The sequence below is a fragment of the Anser brachyrhynchus genome (assembly GCF_964034855.1).
Source record: "Anser brachyrhynchus genome assembly, chromosome: 9".
Taxonomy (NCBI): domain Eukaryota; kingdom Metazoa; phylum Chordata; class Aves; order Anseriformes; family Anatidae; genus Anser; species Anser brachyrhynchus.
Window position 1 is genome coordinate 1101637 of NC_137703.1, and position 17145 is coordinate 1118781.

At 44.4% G+C, this 17145-nt stretch overlaps 1 protein-coding gene across 1 annotated transcript in view; it reads left to right on the forward strand.

Moving 5' to 3' along the window:
• The window catches only part of LOC308199911 (uncharacterized protein), a 35874-nt gene extending 19801 nt beyond the window's left edge, over window positions 1-16073 (forward strand). Inside the window, exons 3-4 of the mRNA XM_080604771.1 lie at window positions 9704-9828; window positions 14754-16073. Of these exons, the coding sequence (XP_080460897.1) occupies window positions 9704-9828; window positions 14754-14802 (174 nt within the window). The 3' untranslated portion in view covers window positions 14803-16073. The remainder of the gene's footprint in view (window positions 1-9703; window positions 9829-14753) is intronic.
• The last annotated feature ends 1072 nt before the right edge of the window (window positions 16074-17145 follow it).

Genomic DNA, 17145 nt, shown 5'->3' on the forward strand with positions numbered 1-17145 from the left:
AAATTAATTTGAAATACTTCTACTGTTGTCTTCTCTTGCTCTTTTCATTTACTCTTTGAGGCCAACATGAAGGCCAGTGCTTAACTGTATTGAAGAAAACATACTGTTATTGCCTTTTGCTTAGACAACAGGTGGAGAATAAAGGAGGGAATTAAGTCCTGCAGAGCTGGAATACCTTTGCCCATGCAGACTGGCTGGTCAGTAATCAACTGAGTCTGGAAGACTTTCCTTTAACCTTTGGTAAACCATTCTCCATGGCCAGCAGTACGCGCCCCGCACAGTGCTATCACCAAAGGCTTCTGTGAGAGCCCTCTGAACATACCGTCCCTTCTTCTTTTTCTCAGAGACAAAGTAACACAGTGATGATTAAAAATCTCTAGTAATGCACGAATTTCAGCAGTCAGCTCAGTCATATAATTGCTTTCTGAGGGAGAGTCTCGTGGACGTGTGGTTCTCCTCCGAGACCCCGGGCCTGGCTGTCCTTGTCTGCAGCCCGAGGTGCCTTCGTTAGTTCTACTCGTCCACAGCCATTTCCCTTTGCCTGGCACGATTGCTTATTATTTAATATGTCCTCGGGCAAGCTGGCTGCAGAAATCTCCCTGACCCACCTGCTTGCTGGGCAGTCCCGCACGAGGAGCCTCGCAGCCTGTCTGCTCGGCTGGGCTGGGGACCCCCAGCCGCCTGCGGCAGCGGCTTCTGCCTGGCGATGCGCGCTGCCTCCCGCCGCAGCGCCCGAGCTGCCAGCCCGGGACGAGTGCCAAGCTTTCTGGAAGGCTCCCTTCCAGACATCTGCCATCCCCACCCACCCTGCCTTGGGTTTCTAACCCTGCAGGCTGTCTTCTTTTCAGGTTTCCACTGAATAAAGTGTAAAGATGTGACATCCTGGTATTTTTTTGTAGTACCCTGTAACTTAACAGGGCAAAATGTGGGTCCGAGACTGACTTTTCTTGTTTTGTGCTAGCCTCTTTATTGCTTTGGCACCATTTTCCACCAGTGTATTAGATTGTCAGTTCTCTCTTAGCTGTTGTCTGTTAGCTGTTGTAGATGTGACTGACTGCTCACTTCATTCATTATCTGAATTGAAATTATAATCAACCAGTAAAATGTAACCTGGATTTCTACACAGTGCTCTGCACAGCCACGTTCTGGCACACCTGTCCTGTGCAAGTAACGTTAGGCATCACTCTCAGGTAGCACGTTACTGTTCTGCCACTGGGTGTATCTCTCAGTTAAGTAAGTAGCTGTAATGGATGGGAAAATGTTCTTCACAATGTTTGTATTTGCTCTACTTGGTCCTTGAAATTACTATTTACAAATCAGATCCTGATTCCCAAGTGATTCCAAAGCTTTTCTGCTTCAGTAGGAAAGATGTCTTTTAGACATAACAAGTAAGGATATGAGGCAACCATAAAATGCTCCAAGGTAAGGGCTGCAAAAGCCATGCCAAGCTGAGCAGAAGCCTAGCACGGGGGGTGCAGACCTCAGGCCCTGCTCAGAGGATCACCTAACGCCTCTGCAAAAAAGAGAGTTTCTAATATGGACACTTTTATTTTATTTTTGAAAAGATAAAGAGGTCATACTGGTTTAGTTAACAGTGGATTTGAAATCCCAATATATAACAACAGAAAGCTCTTGATAAATAGTGTTTCCGCATTAATACAGCTGCGTGGAAGAATACATTAGGTTTTGAATGAATGTGCTTAAAGTTGAGCCACCTGAATTCATGGCGGTCCAAATATTAGGAAAGTTGAGCTATTCAGGTGAGAGATTTCCATGACGTTTGAATAATCTGGTGTGAGTGTTCAGCGGTGGTTAAGCAGCTCGACACAGCGTGTGCATTAAGCCGAAGAGACGGCTTTTTGTGTTAGTAACCAGCACACACAGCTGGCGCCTCGCTATCGCAGGAAGAGGCAGATCATTATGACAGTGGCTCAGTATGCCGGCCCTGCATGAAAGTTTTCTCCCAAGTCCATTGTTTTTTCCTGTTGTGACCCTCTGCCTGACACAAGTGCTGCTGCGACACGCCGAGGTCTGACTTACCGCCTGCTGTCAGAGGAGCCCGCGCGCTTGTGCTCCCGGCTGAATACGGGACTGCATTTCCTGACAGACCGTGCTGCTGCGGGTGCCCGATAAGGTGTGGGAGCCTGATAAGCTCTGAGGCCTTGTTTCAAGGCTCCTGGCGTGCTGCAGGAATGAACTGTCTGGGGCTGATTGTTCCTGTATAAGTGAACATTGCTCCAAACTCGACCCATTTCTCATTCTTGAATCGCATTTCTGGCATACCAGTGCTGTTCCATCACTGACGTGTAGGTGATAGAAAGCAATCATAAAAGCCAGCTGATGTGTGAGGTGACTTTAGTAATGGACAGGGTAACAGGCATAAGTCTTGTTGCAATTTCAACTTTATCAGCTTTCTGTGTCTCAGGGCACATCAGTCCTGGTCCTTAGACATGCATCTTAAGCATTTTCTAATTAGTTTTCTTCAGATGCGGCATCTCGCAGTTCCACAGGACAATCCAGCATTTACAGAGTACATTTCCTTCCTGTCGCAACATCCTGGAGCTGCTTCTTCCGAGACAGATTGTTGGAGTTTGTGCAAATGAAAGAACGTTCAGTGCTGCCGAAGCCGCCGAGACGCCATCCAGCAGCGCTGCCGGCTGCACGCGCCGCGCTCTGATCGCTGCTCCCACCTTCCAAAACCTGCTTGGAAAGCACCCCAGGAGTGCTTTAAAAATGTTAACACGTTGTCAGTCAGAACGTTGTCAGAGCTGTTCATTTGCCCTTTCTTGCTTACTTGAAGCTTAGAAATGATTAAAAAATGGAACCGTTCCAGGAGTTTTTAAATACTGACAGTTTTTTCACTGCTCCCTTGTTCCCAGTGGGTTTGGCTGAACTTAAGAGTAGTGATCAGATGCATAGGTACTTGGAGTGCACAGCAGACCTTTCTGTCTGTTTTCATATCTGTTTTGTGCTGGAACAGATCCTGCACGCTGGCTGGAGTGCAGCTCTCTGCTAAGTGCAGCATTTTTGTGGAGAAAACGAAAGCTTGCTCCGAGCTGTCAGGCGCTAGTGGGGATGCCATGCCCGTGGCCGTTTGCTGCCTGGCTTGCCTTATCCCTGAGCATTCCCACCCCGCTTACCCTCGTCCGCCACCACTGACGGCCCTTGTGCAGCCCAGCGTGTGCATTCCTTGGGCTCATTCTGTCACCTTTGTGTGCACAGACAGAAGTAATGTATTTTGGGGGCTGAACTATGATTTTGGGATGCTTATCTTTCCTTTTTGTGGGAAGAACAGACAAGATTTGCTCACCTTTGTAAAACACTTGAGAACATGGCTGAAAAATATGAAATGGCCACAAAATATTGTTATTGAATATCCTTATAAGGACATTTTCCTGCATGATTATGTGCTGCGAAATCAACATATATAATAGCTGAACTATAAGGGATTTGTTCCTTAGGAAGCTTCAGGATAATTGTTGAGATAGCAGTGGTCGCTGTAAAAGAAAAGATAAAGAAAAAAGGCTTTCTTTAAACAATACTTTTACTATTGGAGCTCATGTCTTTTCCAGGAGAATCCACACAGTGTTTTTGTCACAGCTGTGGAAGAAGCTCTGAAAAATCTAATAAATTGCTCTCTCACATTAAAGCGTATTCACCCTGCTCTGATGCTTCTCAAGCTGAGCACTTGAAGGAACATTGCTGAGTGATTGTTCAGGAACAAACGTGATCTTCAGCAGGGTACCAAGGAGACTCCGCCGCACGCTCTGTAAGGATGAATTTGTATTCAGTGTGCATCAGCTCTACTTTCCAACCCCTAATTGTGGGAGTGGGTCTGGGCTCCCACGTTGGGTGCATGGTAAGGAACAGCACGTGCTGCGTCTGCTGTTTATGTCACCGATAACTGCCCAAGGAAAATAACTGGTTCAGACGGCCTTGAGCAAGGGGTTGTGCTAGATGACCTCCAGACGTCCCTTCTGACCTAAATTATTCTACTTCTGTGTGCAGCCATGAGCTGGATCCAAAGGCTGGAAAGCAGGATGATGGCCCAGAGATATGGCCCAACCTTTCTCCTCTGCTAAATGCAGATGTGCAGGTGGGGCAGGAGAGCTCCACACTACACAATCTGAATGCTCTGGAACTGTTAAAACAGTTTCCTGTGCCAGAATAATTTGAAACTACATATTTGAGCATTATAACTAGTAGCTCTTACCCTGTTTGTCTCCCTCCCCTCCCTTCCAAGGAGAAACTTGAAAACATGTTTTGTTTCCTTAGAGAAACTTAGAGGATTTATTTTTTTTTTTGCTGAATTTTAAACTTAGCACCCAATTTACTCAACCAAAGCATCAGAAGATACCCAAGTTAATGTGAAAGGACAGTCCAAACTATCTCACCCGCTTTCCTAGGCCTGCTTTCATATAATAACTCACACTAAAACCTCTCCTTATGTTCCAGCTTCAGTTGTCAGAGCTCCTTGCTGTCTGTGCTCTGGAGACGTTGGAACAGATGGTAATGGAGCTGTGCCACATGCAAGGTTTGCACATGCGAGTTTCTAAACAGACAAATCACATGAAAATGGAGGTATATGCTAACTGCGACTGCTGGGTGGGACTGACTAGGAACCTCTCTCAGGTGTTTGCAGAAAATACTGCTCTCACTGTCAGTGAGAGTTCAGAAAAAAATCAGGACAGCTGCAATTCCAGTAAAAAAAATAAAGACGATGATCAGCGGTTCGATACAGGACAGACCCACGCCTTGATCCTAAACCCTTTTGTCATTGCAAGTTGGTATTATCCATCATATGGCTATTAAGGTTTCAAAATTGTGAAAGCTAGTAGGAACAACTTCTTTGAAAGAAAATCACTCCGTGTTTGTTTTCACCCTTAGAGAACAGCTTTCTCTAAAGCGAAATGCAAGAGTTACAATTTTTTACGTTTCATCTTCTTGCGTGACAGACTAGGCTCCTTGAGAATCTTTGGTGAGGGATCTCAAGAAAAAAAGCTCAAACACTATTGTCTGCGCTACATCCTTACTGATGAAAAAACTCAACCATATGTGAAACACAATTTTCTTCTACAAAGCTTTGTTGACCCATCTCTGATACCTATTTTATCCATCTATCTGTTAATGCTCTCTGTCTGTTGCTGAACCCCAATGTCTAACACGAGGAATTTTAGCACAGATGGTTAGCATTTGGTAAAGTTACATTCAACTGAAAATACAGGCGTATTACGAGAGATTTATGGTTAGCTTTTCAGCAGTGGTGTCCATATCATTCTTGCCCTTAAAGAACCAGGTATTTTTCTTCCTGTCATCAGTTCATCCCGTGCATGCTCAGCGTGGCCATGCAGCAGTGGGTTGGCTGGCCACGAGGCCCCATTGCCCTCCGCTCTCCAGAAGGCCAAGTTTAACAGGAAAGGCTTCACACATCTTTGGCTTAGAAATTCAATAATACATGATTAAACTTATTTTTTCTGACACCAGACCTTTCTCTGTTAATGCTAATGTGCATATATTTAATTGGAAAGGGAATTAGGAAGAAGGAAATAAAATTTGACAGAGATGTATATTTGCATTAGGTGAATTTTCTGTCCATTACAAATTAAAATCAATATGTGATTATGGTAGCGGTTGCTATTAGGTTCAGAATGAAGTCTGCATTTTGAACGAAGGAGCTGGTTGCCTTTCCTAGGTTTTATATGAGCACAAATACAGCACAGGATTAAAATGTACTCATGCATTCAAAGGGAAAAAAATTAGGCAAATGGGTGGCTCTGGTTCTGGGCAACCTTGGTTGTGCGTTCTGAATTTTTAGAGGGAGACATGATAATAAGCAGCAGAATTACATTCTCATTCTGATAAATGGAGTCTGGACTGTGAAGCCTGCCTACAGTTAGGGTCTGAAAGGGCCAATGGCAGGACCTTAACCTGAAGAAAATGTGATCAAACTGCATTCTCAGAGAGGATGCTCGTTTGAGTTTCAGAGCAGATAAAGGTCTTCCTTCAAGGGGCTTAAATACTAAAAAAGTTAAGGGCTTTTTATGTTTTGCTGCATGTTATAACAACAGTCAGAACCATAAATCAATATCGCATTTTAAAAGCTGAAGCTTGTTTTCCGTGGTAATAGCCCCATTCATGAGCAGCACTGTGGGTGTCAGAATATCCCCCTTGGGAACTGCATGTTCTTACTAACGCTGTTTTGTTTAAGCAATAACTTCCAGGCGTATTGGAAATATGAGGTAGCAACTGTGTATTGCATGCTGCGTATATACAGAGGACATGCACCAAGATGTTTATTCAGAGCACTGCAGGACCCTTTTCCTGCTGCGGTTTTCATTGTGCCTAGAAGCAGTGTTATATTCAGAGCTGATTCTTTCCTGAAAACAAAGGCTTTTGAAAGAGTTTATGATAATAAACTCTCATATGGCAATGCTGCAGAATTTCCACAGTGGGGAGCTTTAAGAAAAATGCAAGATTGTGCGTATATTAGAAAGGGAATAATGCTTTTAGTTAATTAATCCCCTGTCTTGGCTGCATTACTGTTTAATGGTTATAGGTTTGCATATTTTGTGAATAAACCTGTTGTCCAGATGGTGTTTAAATGGACCTTTGAAACTGATTTTCTTGAGAACAGCTAAAGCGTTCACCAAAGGAGAATCTATTCTAAAGCCATATAATGTGCTGCAAGGCAGTGACACGTCCTCATAGCCTGGGGTCTGGATCGGTATCTAAAAGTGAACAGGGAAGAAGGGAGAATGATTCACAGCCTAACCCCAGGGCTGGAGACTGAGGACTGTTTGCAAACATGGCATTTATTTCTAAGGCTTGCCCTTACTCCCAACATAACAAAGTGTAAGTCATATCTCTTCTTGAACTACTTAGTGCTGTGCACACACTCACTGTTATCAGCAATCAAAGTGACAGATAATTTACATACATGTTAATTTGGATACCTTTGGGGAACGTTTTGACATTTTCTTAATGTGCAGATAGAGTAGTCTTTCTTTATGTCACTTTTAAAGATAAAGGAAAGCAGATTTCATTTCCGAATTGAATGCAACTGTATCTTTTGTTCTTTAAAAATGACCTTAAACCTGAGATCTAACAACCTAGATTCAAGTACGAGTGATGCCCGTAGCCTTGTTCATAGCATGATTGTGCTATGAGTAACCCAACTGTAACTAATGGCAGAAAGTCCCCAGGGTGTAAATTCCCATCCGACATGGAGAGGTTGTGGTCAAACCCTCAGTGATGAAATGTTCTTGTCAGAGTTCACAAACTTTCAAACAGTGCGGAGCCTAGCAGCAAATCTGTTCCATACAGGTATTGTGTTTGCAATTTTATTTTTTCAGCATGCATACTTTGAATGGAAACATCACCACGCTCAAGTAGCCTGTGTTTAGTAAGGTGTCACTGACTCACTCAGCATTAAATAAAATCAGTGAACGTGATTATAAAAGTTATTCATCCATGGTATACAAGGTAAGAAATTCAGGAAACTAAAATCACTAAGAACTTGGTTCCTTTCCTAAGATGTTTGACAAATTTAGATGAAAGGGGCTACTTTAAGGTTGAGAGGTTTTTTCTACAGCTGAGTCTCTTAATATTAATTCTTTGAAAGTGCGTAAGTACATGTGGGCATCATACCAAGAGTTTAGTCTGGGTGGAGGTAAAAATGACAATCCAAAGATTTCTGCAGTTTCTCTTGCCAGCATAAAAGTCTGCCTCATCAGTGCTTTGTTTCCCTTCTTTTTGTCTTTAGCTGATAGCTGTCTCCTGTGTGCTTTGTCTATTAACTCAATGCAAGTAATGTTTACTGAAATGTCACGCCTAATTGTGAGTGATAATGCTGTAAGCATGAGAAATGAAGAGTACAAAGGAGTTTTCTTTAACCTAGTTCAGCTGCTCAGAACAGTTTAAGATGCAACCTACATTTTATGGGTTTGTACTAAGATTAAAGGGCATTTTTTCCTGTAGATAAATGCATTTTTATTCTGTTTTACTCTGCAGAGAAATCACAGGCTGTGACATATTTGCTTATGTCTGAAAGCATTTTAGAAGATCCTGATATTAGTCTGGGAACAAGCTTTTTGATGCTGAAATGCAAAGACTATTTTTCACAAGAAGGACTGCATGAGAAGGTGGGAATCTGGAGCCTGTGTTTAGAAATACCATGGATGTCCTTACTGTTCAAATTGCTTGTTTGAAGCAAGAGGGTGAAGTTCTGTTTCTACGCTCAGTGGGAGCATTTTGAAAAAAAAAAAAAAATCCAACAGGTCCAAGCCAAGAATTTCACCATAGCCTGTTGTTCAAAGAAAAGGCTCACCTTGGAAATGACTTTTCAGCTATAGATCATAACAGCCTTGACCCAATCTCTCACAACTTTGTCTGACAAAATAGGTCCCAAAAGGCTGCAATAACCCCGAATGCCTGCCCAGCCAAAACAGGTGAATGTTCACTGCTGTCTGTCCCAGTCACTAGCACTCGCTGCTGGTTGTACTGCTGGAAGTATGACCTTCCTTTGCAGTGGCAGCAGAGACTGAGGTCTGAGGTGTCGGTGCCTCAGAGCCTTAAGCAGGGGTTCAGGGACCGATGCGGCCGAGGCTGGATGGACGGAGCCCTGCTCTCCGGGACACCCCTGCACCTGTACGCGCTGCGGCAGCACTGGTTAGAGCTAAGAAGGCCCCGGTGGGCCCTTCAGGCATTTTCCAGGAGATGCTGAGCCTACAAAAAGCGTGTTGAACACACGTTTCTCCCTGTCCAAGGCAGGTACTTTGTGCCCACTGCAGGAAGGAGAGGGTCCTCCTGCAGGGCGTCATGGAGAGACACAGAGCCTGTAACTGGGAGAAATGCCTTAATGAAAGGGAATGTTAGAGGTGAGTTAATTCCAGAACGCAGCTGGGCTGGGTTTATTGCTGGGTGCCGGCACCGGAGAGGGAAGTTCCTCTGAAGCTGGATGCAGAGCGAGGAGCACTGCGAGCTGGCAGCTGGAGCCCCAGGCACAATGACAGCGTGTTTTGGAAAGTTCTGGATGAAGTCTTTTGTTTCTTTATTATTCTGTGGTCATGTGTATGCTGATGTTGGAAATGCAGTTTTGCTTCATCTACCACACTCTTCTGTTTACAGAGATTTTTAAAATCAGAATTACAGAGTAGCTTTGCCAGTACTTATTAGACAGAAAAACAGTCGGGACAAAGCCCTGTGAAAGTATAGACGTTTTCAGACCCTTAATTAGGATATTGAGGGTATTTTATTTAGAGGGTTTGTTTAATTCTTAGGAAGAAAAATACAGCATTGGAAGCATAAAGGTAATGTTTCGTCTTCAAATGCAAGTAAAGGTTTTTTGGGGCATTCCAGGTTTTGCTTCCCTCTCCTGCTAGGCAGGAGCAGCGTGTGCCTTGCTGAGTGGGGATGACAAAACCCCTCAGCACAACCGTGCCTTAGCTGGCGCTCCCCTTGCCTAGCTAAGGGAGGTTAAACTGCTTCAGCTGGCTGGGTCGTTTTCATTGGCTTGAGAACTGGTCGATTGTTTTTATTAGGCCCTGATAATTTCTGTAAAAGCAGCTTAATGTGGTTAGTGCTTGTTTTGCTAATAGATCAGCTGAAAGGCTTGTTGTGTTCCCATTGATTGCTAGCATTTTTAATTTGTTCAGAGGCTTAATTTGTAACCTCTTGGTTATGTTAATCTCTGCTTATATTACAGCCAAAACACTGCCAACCAATTTCTGCTGAAGTCTCCTGTTACTACCCGGAGATGTGTTTGTTCCCACCGCTTTGCATCCAGATACCATGGGCTGAGCTCCACGCTGCACCTGGAGAGGAGTCTTCGTGAGTCATTTCCCAGTATATTTGGGTCTTGGCCTTTCTAGTGCCCTTCTCTCCTGAAGCATGGCTTATCGAGCAGTTGCAGGTGGGGCTGTGCTTGTGCTGGGCATGGTGGGTGCGTGCGTGCGTGCCCTGTCCCTCCAGCACCCATGGGTGCAGCCGCCCCTGCACCCGGCAGCTCTGGCTTCAGGGCTGATGCTGGGCTCGTGGGACAGCCTCTGCTTTGTCAAAGGGTTCCTGCAGGACTGCCTGCTGAAAGCCCCGTAAATACGGGTTCAAAGGAGATATGCTCCAGAGGTAAAGGGGAAGCTGCTGGGAATAGGAGAGTACAGAAGTAAGGAGGTGAGACTGCAGTGTTCATGGTCCTCGCCTTCACTGGGTTACAATTCGCACCCAGCTGGCCTTCACGAGGGCACTTGAGCCTCCTGCCTGCTTAGCTTTGCACCCGCCTTGTGTGTAGCACGTCTTAATCAGCTAACAGCATTGTGAAAAACACGGTTACATGCGTATGTACAGCACAGTCTGCCAGTCCCAGAGCCTAGCGCTGTTCTTGTGAGGAATTTTCTGTGTGTGTATTCCTGAGGTCATGTTTGAAGGGTCTTATAACTCCCCATGGCAAAAGCGTGCCCTTGACTGCGTGAACATTGCAGCAGTTAAAATACTGCAAGAGTGAATTCCTGCAAGAACATTTCTTGATATCTCATTGACTGTAAAAATGGCTGAAATATGTTTGCTTAAAGCAAAATGAAAAGCCAGTAAAACTGAAATGCCTATCTTTGATAGGCACTAGACCTAGAAGCTTTAAGCCAAACTGTTACAATTCACAGGGAGCTTTAAAAGATTTGGAAGAGAAAGATCACCTGGTCTTGCTACAGATCCACTTCTGTGGTAATTACAGGTCTGCTTTTAAACTAATTGCTTCAGTTCGGTCCGAGATCTGGGCAGCTCCCTCTTCTTGCTGTCTGAAGTAGCACGCTCAGATGGGTGTTACACCCGTTTCCAGCACTGCCTGCAAAGCATCGCTGGAACTGCTTGCACGTCCAGCTGCCGCCTTTACCTTTAGTTTGGCTGCAGAGCCCAGCTAGCAGGCGGGCCACCTGCCGAAATGCCAGCTGGCAGCTTCGGACTGCTACAGGCATCAAACCCTGTCGTATTTCTGGTCTGCTTGGATTTCTTGCAGCTAGAGTGCGAAGATGCGATTTACAGGGATGAAATCCTGGCCGTATTGAACTCCGTGGAAGTTTTACTTCCAGTGTCTTTTCTACCTCGATACCAAAGTCTCGTTGTCTTAACAGGGATAAAAAAATTATTTCTGAATCTCTGCGTATGTTTTTCCAAGTGAGTGTAGTTTAGAGGGGTCTTTAGAATTTCCTCTCTAATTGTTAGAAAATTAACAAAATTTTCGTGGTTGGATTTTTATGTGTAATATTACTGTTAGAGAAATGTTTAGGAGATGTGCCTTCAATTTGTAAGAGTAAATGCAGCTGGGATGCTGATGAGTCTGCTCACTACAGCTGCTCCTCATGTGAAATCTCGCCCACCTGATGAATCATGTCCCATATTGCTGCCAGTTAGAAAACTGGAACAGCTCTTCGTGTGGACGTGATCTTTCCTGAGTTGAATAGACAGCAGAGAAGGGCAAGCTGATAAGTTATAATGAGACTGGAAATAGGAATGGGTATTTTGACCTGATTTCTTTTTACGTATGTTTTTCACTGGACGGGCAATTCAGCAGAACTGGAACATGCTGCTTGAATTTCCTAGCAGACAATGGGGACGTCTGTGGGGCTCGCCAGCCCTGCCTCCCCCCAGCACAGGCTGGGGACCCAGCGGGTGGCAGCTTCCAGGAGTGCTCGCCTCCCTGCCCGGCACAGCGCGGAACCAGAGCAAACGTCCCTGAAATCACAGCCCTGACTGTGCCGAGCGCTGGAAGCAGTCCCTCACAGGGAGGGTTTGAAAGACAGTCCACGTATTTACCTTGTCCCCTCCTTACGCTGCAGAGCGTTTGGTGATGGTGAGCACAGGTGACAGAGGCGTAGAAGTGCGTGCGAGCTGTTAGAAATGTCTGCGGACTGAAAACCATTACTTATCTCCTCACAGCGTCTCCCTCCTCCTCGTTTTCTGTGCCTTGCAGAGTTTATTTTTGTCGTCTTTGTGGAAAGCAGAGATCACTAGCAGTGTCTCTGTAAAACCCAAGCATGAAAGCAGTTTGGAAAACATTTATTACTTAAGTTACAACATATTCCTACAAGTATTTTTTAATTGTTCGTTTAGGATAGAAGTAAAAGAAATGGAATAAGAGGAGAGAAACATATTTAGAATTGCGTTCACATCAAGGAATGTGTGGAGCTGTAGAAAGTTGTTTTATGTGTGGTGCCAGAAATAACCATTAAAAATGAAGAAGTGAACAGGCCACCTTTTCCCACGCTGACCTTATTTTAGTTTTCACATGAGTATGAATTGTAGTGGCATTTGTGCAGTGTGCCTTTGAATGTCAGGGAAGAGCAGCCCCTCGGTCGGCCGGCTGCTGCCCCTTTCCTTCCTTCCTCCACGTGCACTGCCTACAGATCCATGCAGCCAGTGGTTGTTGGGACATCCCTCTGTGTGAAAAGCTCTTCCCAGCGGTCTTCTGTAATAGCACAAAGCTAAAAAGCAAATGCAGTGTGCTGCCTGACAGAGGTAGGTGTGACCTGTAAGAAGCAACTGGCCTGCAGGGCATTTTTCCTTTCTTTACTTCTGGCTGCTAAGTCATTAGCCTTACCCTGGGACAACAAGGTAGGAGTTTGCTGCTTCATTTAGCTGTGTCTGACCTGGGCAGAAGTCATGTCTGACTGACTGGGACACAGGAAGAAAGGAAGACGTGCGTCTGTCCGCTGCTATGCCCCAGAACTCTGTTAAGCCCTTTGATCGGCACCTGGCTGAAGCCTGAGCTTCTTCTCTTTTTCTGCTGTTCTACTTTTTTCTTCTATTTTTAATCAGCAGGCTCTCCAGGCTTCCTTCTCCAGGAAGCACAAGAACCGTCGCTTCCCTTTTTGCAGTCTGCCATACTGTTTCTTTATGCAAGAGAAATTCAGGTTCTTAGGGCCAGCCAGAAGAGGAGATCTCTGGTTTTCTGACACTCGGCGCGTGGGGCTGTGCCTTACGCTTCTGTCAAGGCGTGCCCAGCTGCTGCTTTGGTTGGTCTGTGAGATGGCCATCTCACAGCTCTGTCCATCTCAGCATTGAGCTGAGACCCCCCGGGGCAGTTAGCACCCTTGGTGCCTTCTGAATGCTTCAGTGCTGCCCCAGACGAGCAATTACGCTGCTAATTCTGAGCTGATTTAAAGCAGAACACTGTAATTTTATCTTTTGTGGCAAGAATAAGCCTCAACTAGGGTGAACCCTACAAACTTTATAGAATTCTGAGATCAGCATGTTTGCCACAAAGTAGGTCTAAGCATGGGGCCTGCAGCCGCCCCACAAGCAGCCCATGAGCCCCGGCGCCCTTCCAGCCCCGGCGGGCAGCGCGCGCCCTGCAGCCTCCTGCCACCCCCTGGGGCCACACAGCAGCTTTCTGCCCTGTCTGATATGGGCAGTGTCCTTTGGGCTTTTCTGCAATAAATTAACAGAAGCATACTGAAACAAGCCATACGTGGCTTTTCTGTGATGATGAGCATTGTGAACTGGGTATGGCAACATATTTGTATTTAGTGTATAAACTTACAGGCTTGCAGGAAAAGCCTTCCTTTTCTTAAAGCCATAGAATCTATGCATCTTTCTAATGGCTTTAATTGCTATTTGATTTTTTTTTCTCAGTTTCTTGTGGTAAACCTAAAGTTCTTTAATTATAGTATCTGCAAAGCAGATGCCAGCCTTCCTGTATCAGATTTCTGTCCGTGTGGAGGTTCTGCAGTGTTTCAGCATTTTACAAGAGCTCCTATATGTTATTTTAGAGTAGTACTCATACACGGTTGGTTGAATTTTCTCTCGTTGCATTGGATGCATTTGAAGCCAAAGGCAACAGGGTACCTGTGCTGCGTTGCCCACCGGCAATGCATCTCATCTCATTTGGGACCCCCTGGTCGTAAAGTTTTGGGTTAGTGGTGGACCAAGAGCACAGCCACATGGAACCAAGGAATTCATACAACTTTTTGTTGCAGAGTGGCGACCACAGCTCCATTGACCAAAAGGATACAACTGTCTACAGTCTGAGACCAGCTGTTGTAAAAAATGATTTAATCTGTGAAATCGTAGGTTACTATTTCCTAAACATAAGTTATTGTTAAGAAGGATAACAAGATACCAGAAATATTTTCATTGTAAGAAACATCCTTCAGGACCATACATTCTTAGCTTAAATGATTACTTCTGTCAGTGAGTTTCTGAATTACATGCTGATGTAAAAGCATTACCTGTAAGAAGTTCTGGGTAGGCTACATTATTGTTTTCTGAAGAACTGCCTCTGTGATTTCAAGTCTGCTTCACCTCATAGCATTTTTTTTAAAGCAGCTCGTTCTATGAGCTGCATTACATATTGCCGTCTTTCATGTCTCTTTCTCTTTTGTGCTTATGAACATCAAATCCAGTTAACACTGATTTCCCCTGTACTATCACTGACAATACTTAATACATACAGCAGGATAGGTCTAATTTTAGGAATAAATATATTGAATGTAGGCTGCAAATTTTCTTGCTAAAATAAATGTTGCTCGTGTTAAAGTAAACTTATATTGCCATGCACAGAAATAATTCTTTTGAATGGTTACAGTATTTGATCAATTATCACCCAGATGCTTTGCATTTAGGGTGATGATTTGCCTCATTCAAGGAACTCTAAAGGTAATTGAAGTGAATTTTTCAAATGGTGGATCAAGGACAGAAGCTGGTGATACGCTGCTTACCTTTTGGAGAGTAGCCAAGCATAATATTTAAAACATCTTTTTCTCCAGGGGACCATCCAATTACTACATCAGTTACTACATGAGTAAGATCAAGTAGCATTTTTCCAAATTAGCAGTAGATACAGTGAACTAAATAAAATCAACAATGAATTTAAACTAAACGCAAGGTGAGACAACAAAAATGGAGAATGAGCAAAGATGCGAGCGCTCCATCTGGCCGTTCGCAATCCAGAAGGGAATGCAGCTCTGTCAGAAGAGGGTCAGCGTAAAACAGCTTGACTCTCAGCAATCAAACCAAGCGCGGTGCAGTGCAATTGTTGTTGATCAAATACACGTTTTCTAGTGAAACCATCTGCAATGTGATTTGCGTCTTTCCTGACCAGAATATATTTATGAGAATGCACTAGTGTGTTGCGGTAAATGAGTTTCTTTGCTATTGTTGACAACTTAAGTGATTCTTTTCATAAAATCAGAAAATAATCATAGCGCTGCCCATGTGGAAAATGGGAATATTCAGAAAAAATTTGAACTGCCTGTGAGATGTCTGGTTAAATGGGATTGGAGCCATGCGACAGGATTACAAAAGCCGTGGCATGGCAGTTGTGAAGGTCGGGTGAGGAAAGCGGCTGCGTTCAGAGCTGCCGCCGTGCCGGCCCTTCCAGACAACATCTTGCGAACCTGTGAGAAGTGCTGGCCGCTCCACTGCCGCCGTCTGTGTTCGCAGATTCAAGCAAATATCGGAGGACATCTTTGTAGTTCTGAATTGAACAGCTGCAGGGTTATTAGAAGATTCATAAAACCTACAAAAGACCTCATGAATTTCTAAAGACTCAGAAATGTAGAGTGTGCAGAATAACATCTGCTCATGTTTCCTAAGGTCTATTGTTGCATCTGCCCTGACAAAGGATCCCAAAGAATGCACGTTGTTTGTATGTTTTCTAAACACTTCATGAGACATCGTTTCTAACAGCTCATTTGAATATCCAGGAATATCCTTTCACACAAATTCCCTCTGCAATCAAACAGGAATTAAGAGGAAAATCTGTTCTTGTTTTAATATTTGAAAAAGAAATCTGCTGAAAATCAGGCAATTACAGTTGCCGGAGGCATTGATGAGAGTGACTGGAAGCCAAAAGATTAGCCTCTTTCGGTGATTTTTCCTTTGCTTTTTCTACATTTGCTCCCAGTGGTGACTGGGAGAGGGAGCACACGCTGTAAAAGCCTTACAGGGCTTCAACAGTACTAAAATACTTCACTTATGTTAAGAGGAGCATTTGTTCTGAGACTGCAGGAAAATGCACCACCTTCTTTCTTCTTCAGAGTACCCCAGACAGTCACAGAGACAATAATGGTAAACTAAAAGTAAAGTTAACTCCCTGTAATTGATTTAGCTTCTGAACAAGCTTCAGTTTGTTATCCCTCTCCAGTTGTTATCGGGGTTGGGGGAGTCATTGTATAAGATGGAAGATTTTCTTTGGCGGAAACTGAAAATGGCAGTACTGTAAGAGAAGCTTTAGAAAATCACTGAGCTATATGGGGATTGTGTAGTTAACATGTGAGTACCTCCACAGCCAGAAAAAAATCATGGCATAGAACATCTGTTTAAGAAGAGTGCTGAATGGAAACTTGCCTCTTGAACAGCTTCACAACCCAGAGGATGTTCTCAGCTGCCTGAAGCTCGTCGGGTGGGTAAGTGCTCTGCCAGCAGCACCCCTCTGCCCACCTGCCTTTCATTCTGCTGATGTACATGAAAGTGTGGTGCTGCCACAGGGTGTTGCTGTGTTTCCTCTATCTTGTTCCGCTCCCATCTCGCCTGTGCTGCCATCGAGTTGCTGCAGGGAAGCAGTAGCAGCACCTGCAGTTAGACTCAGGACCTCGGTGGGCTTTTCTTGCATTCGGTTTTCTGTCTCCATGCCATCACCACGGCTAATGAGCAAACAAAGGCTTCATTTAAGATTACACTCACATGACCATAAGATGTTCAAAAGAGACGACGTTAAAAAAAGAAAATGACCGCTTGAAGTCTTCTCACTTGATAATTCTGGTTTCCCTCACTATTACCTAGAGTAGATGAGGTGTGCTTGCCAAGCGATTAGGAGTTCCCTCTTTTCTAATAGTTTTGTGGCCTTTTCTCCTGTGTGTCCTTCTCTTCTTCAGACTCAAGCCAGTGTTTTTTAAAATAAATTAAACTTTTCTGATGTAAGTCATGTTCCTTACCAAGGCAGCAGTGCTGGAAATGGGTGCCTGTAGTGGCTGTGCTGTTTCAAAGACCCTCCTGCAAGAAAAGGGCTTCATCGATGAGAGCCGTGGGTGCTCGCTTGCATTTGCACCTTGAGCCTACTCAGGGGCCATATGACAAATATGATGTGCTGCCTGTTCCCTTACATTGTTTGCCACAGAAGGGAAATAGTGATGTATGTCTTCATGCTCAGCCAGGGTC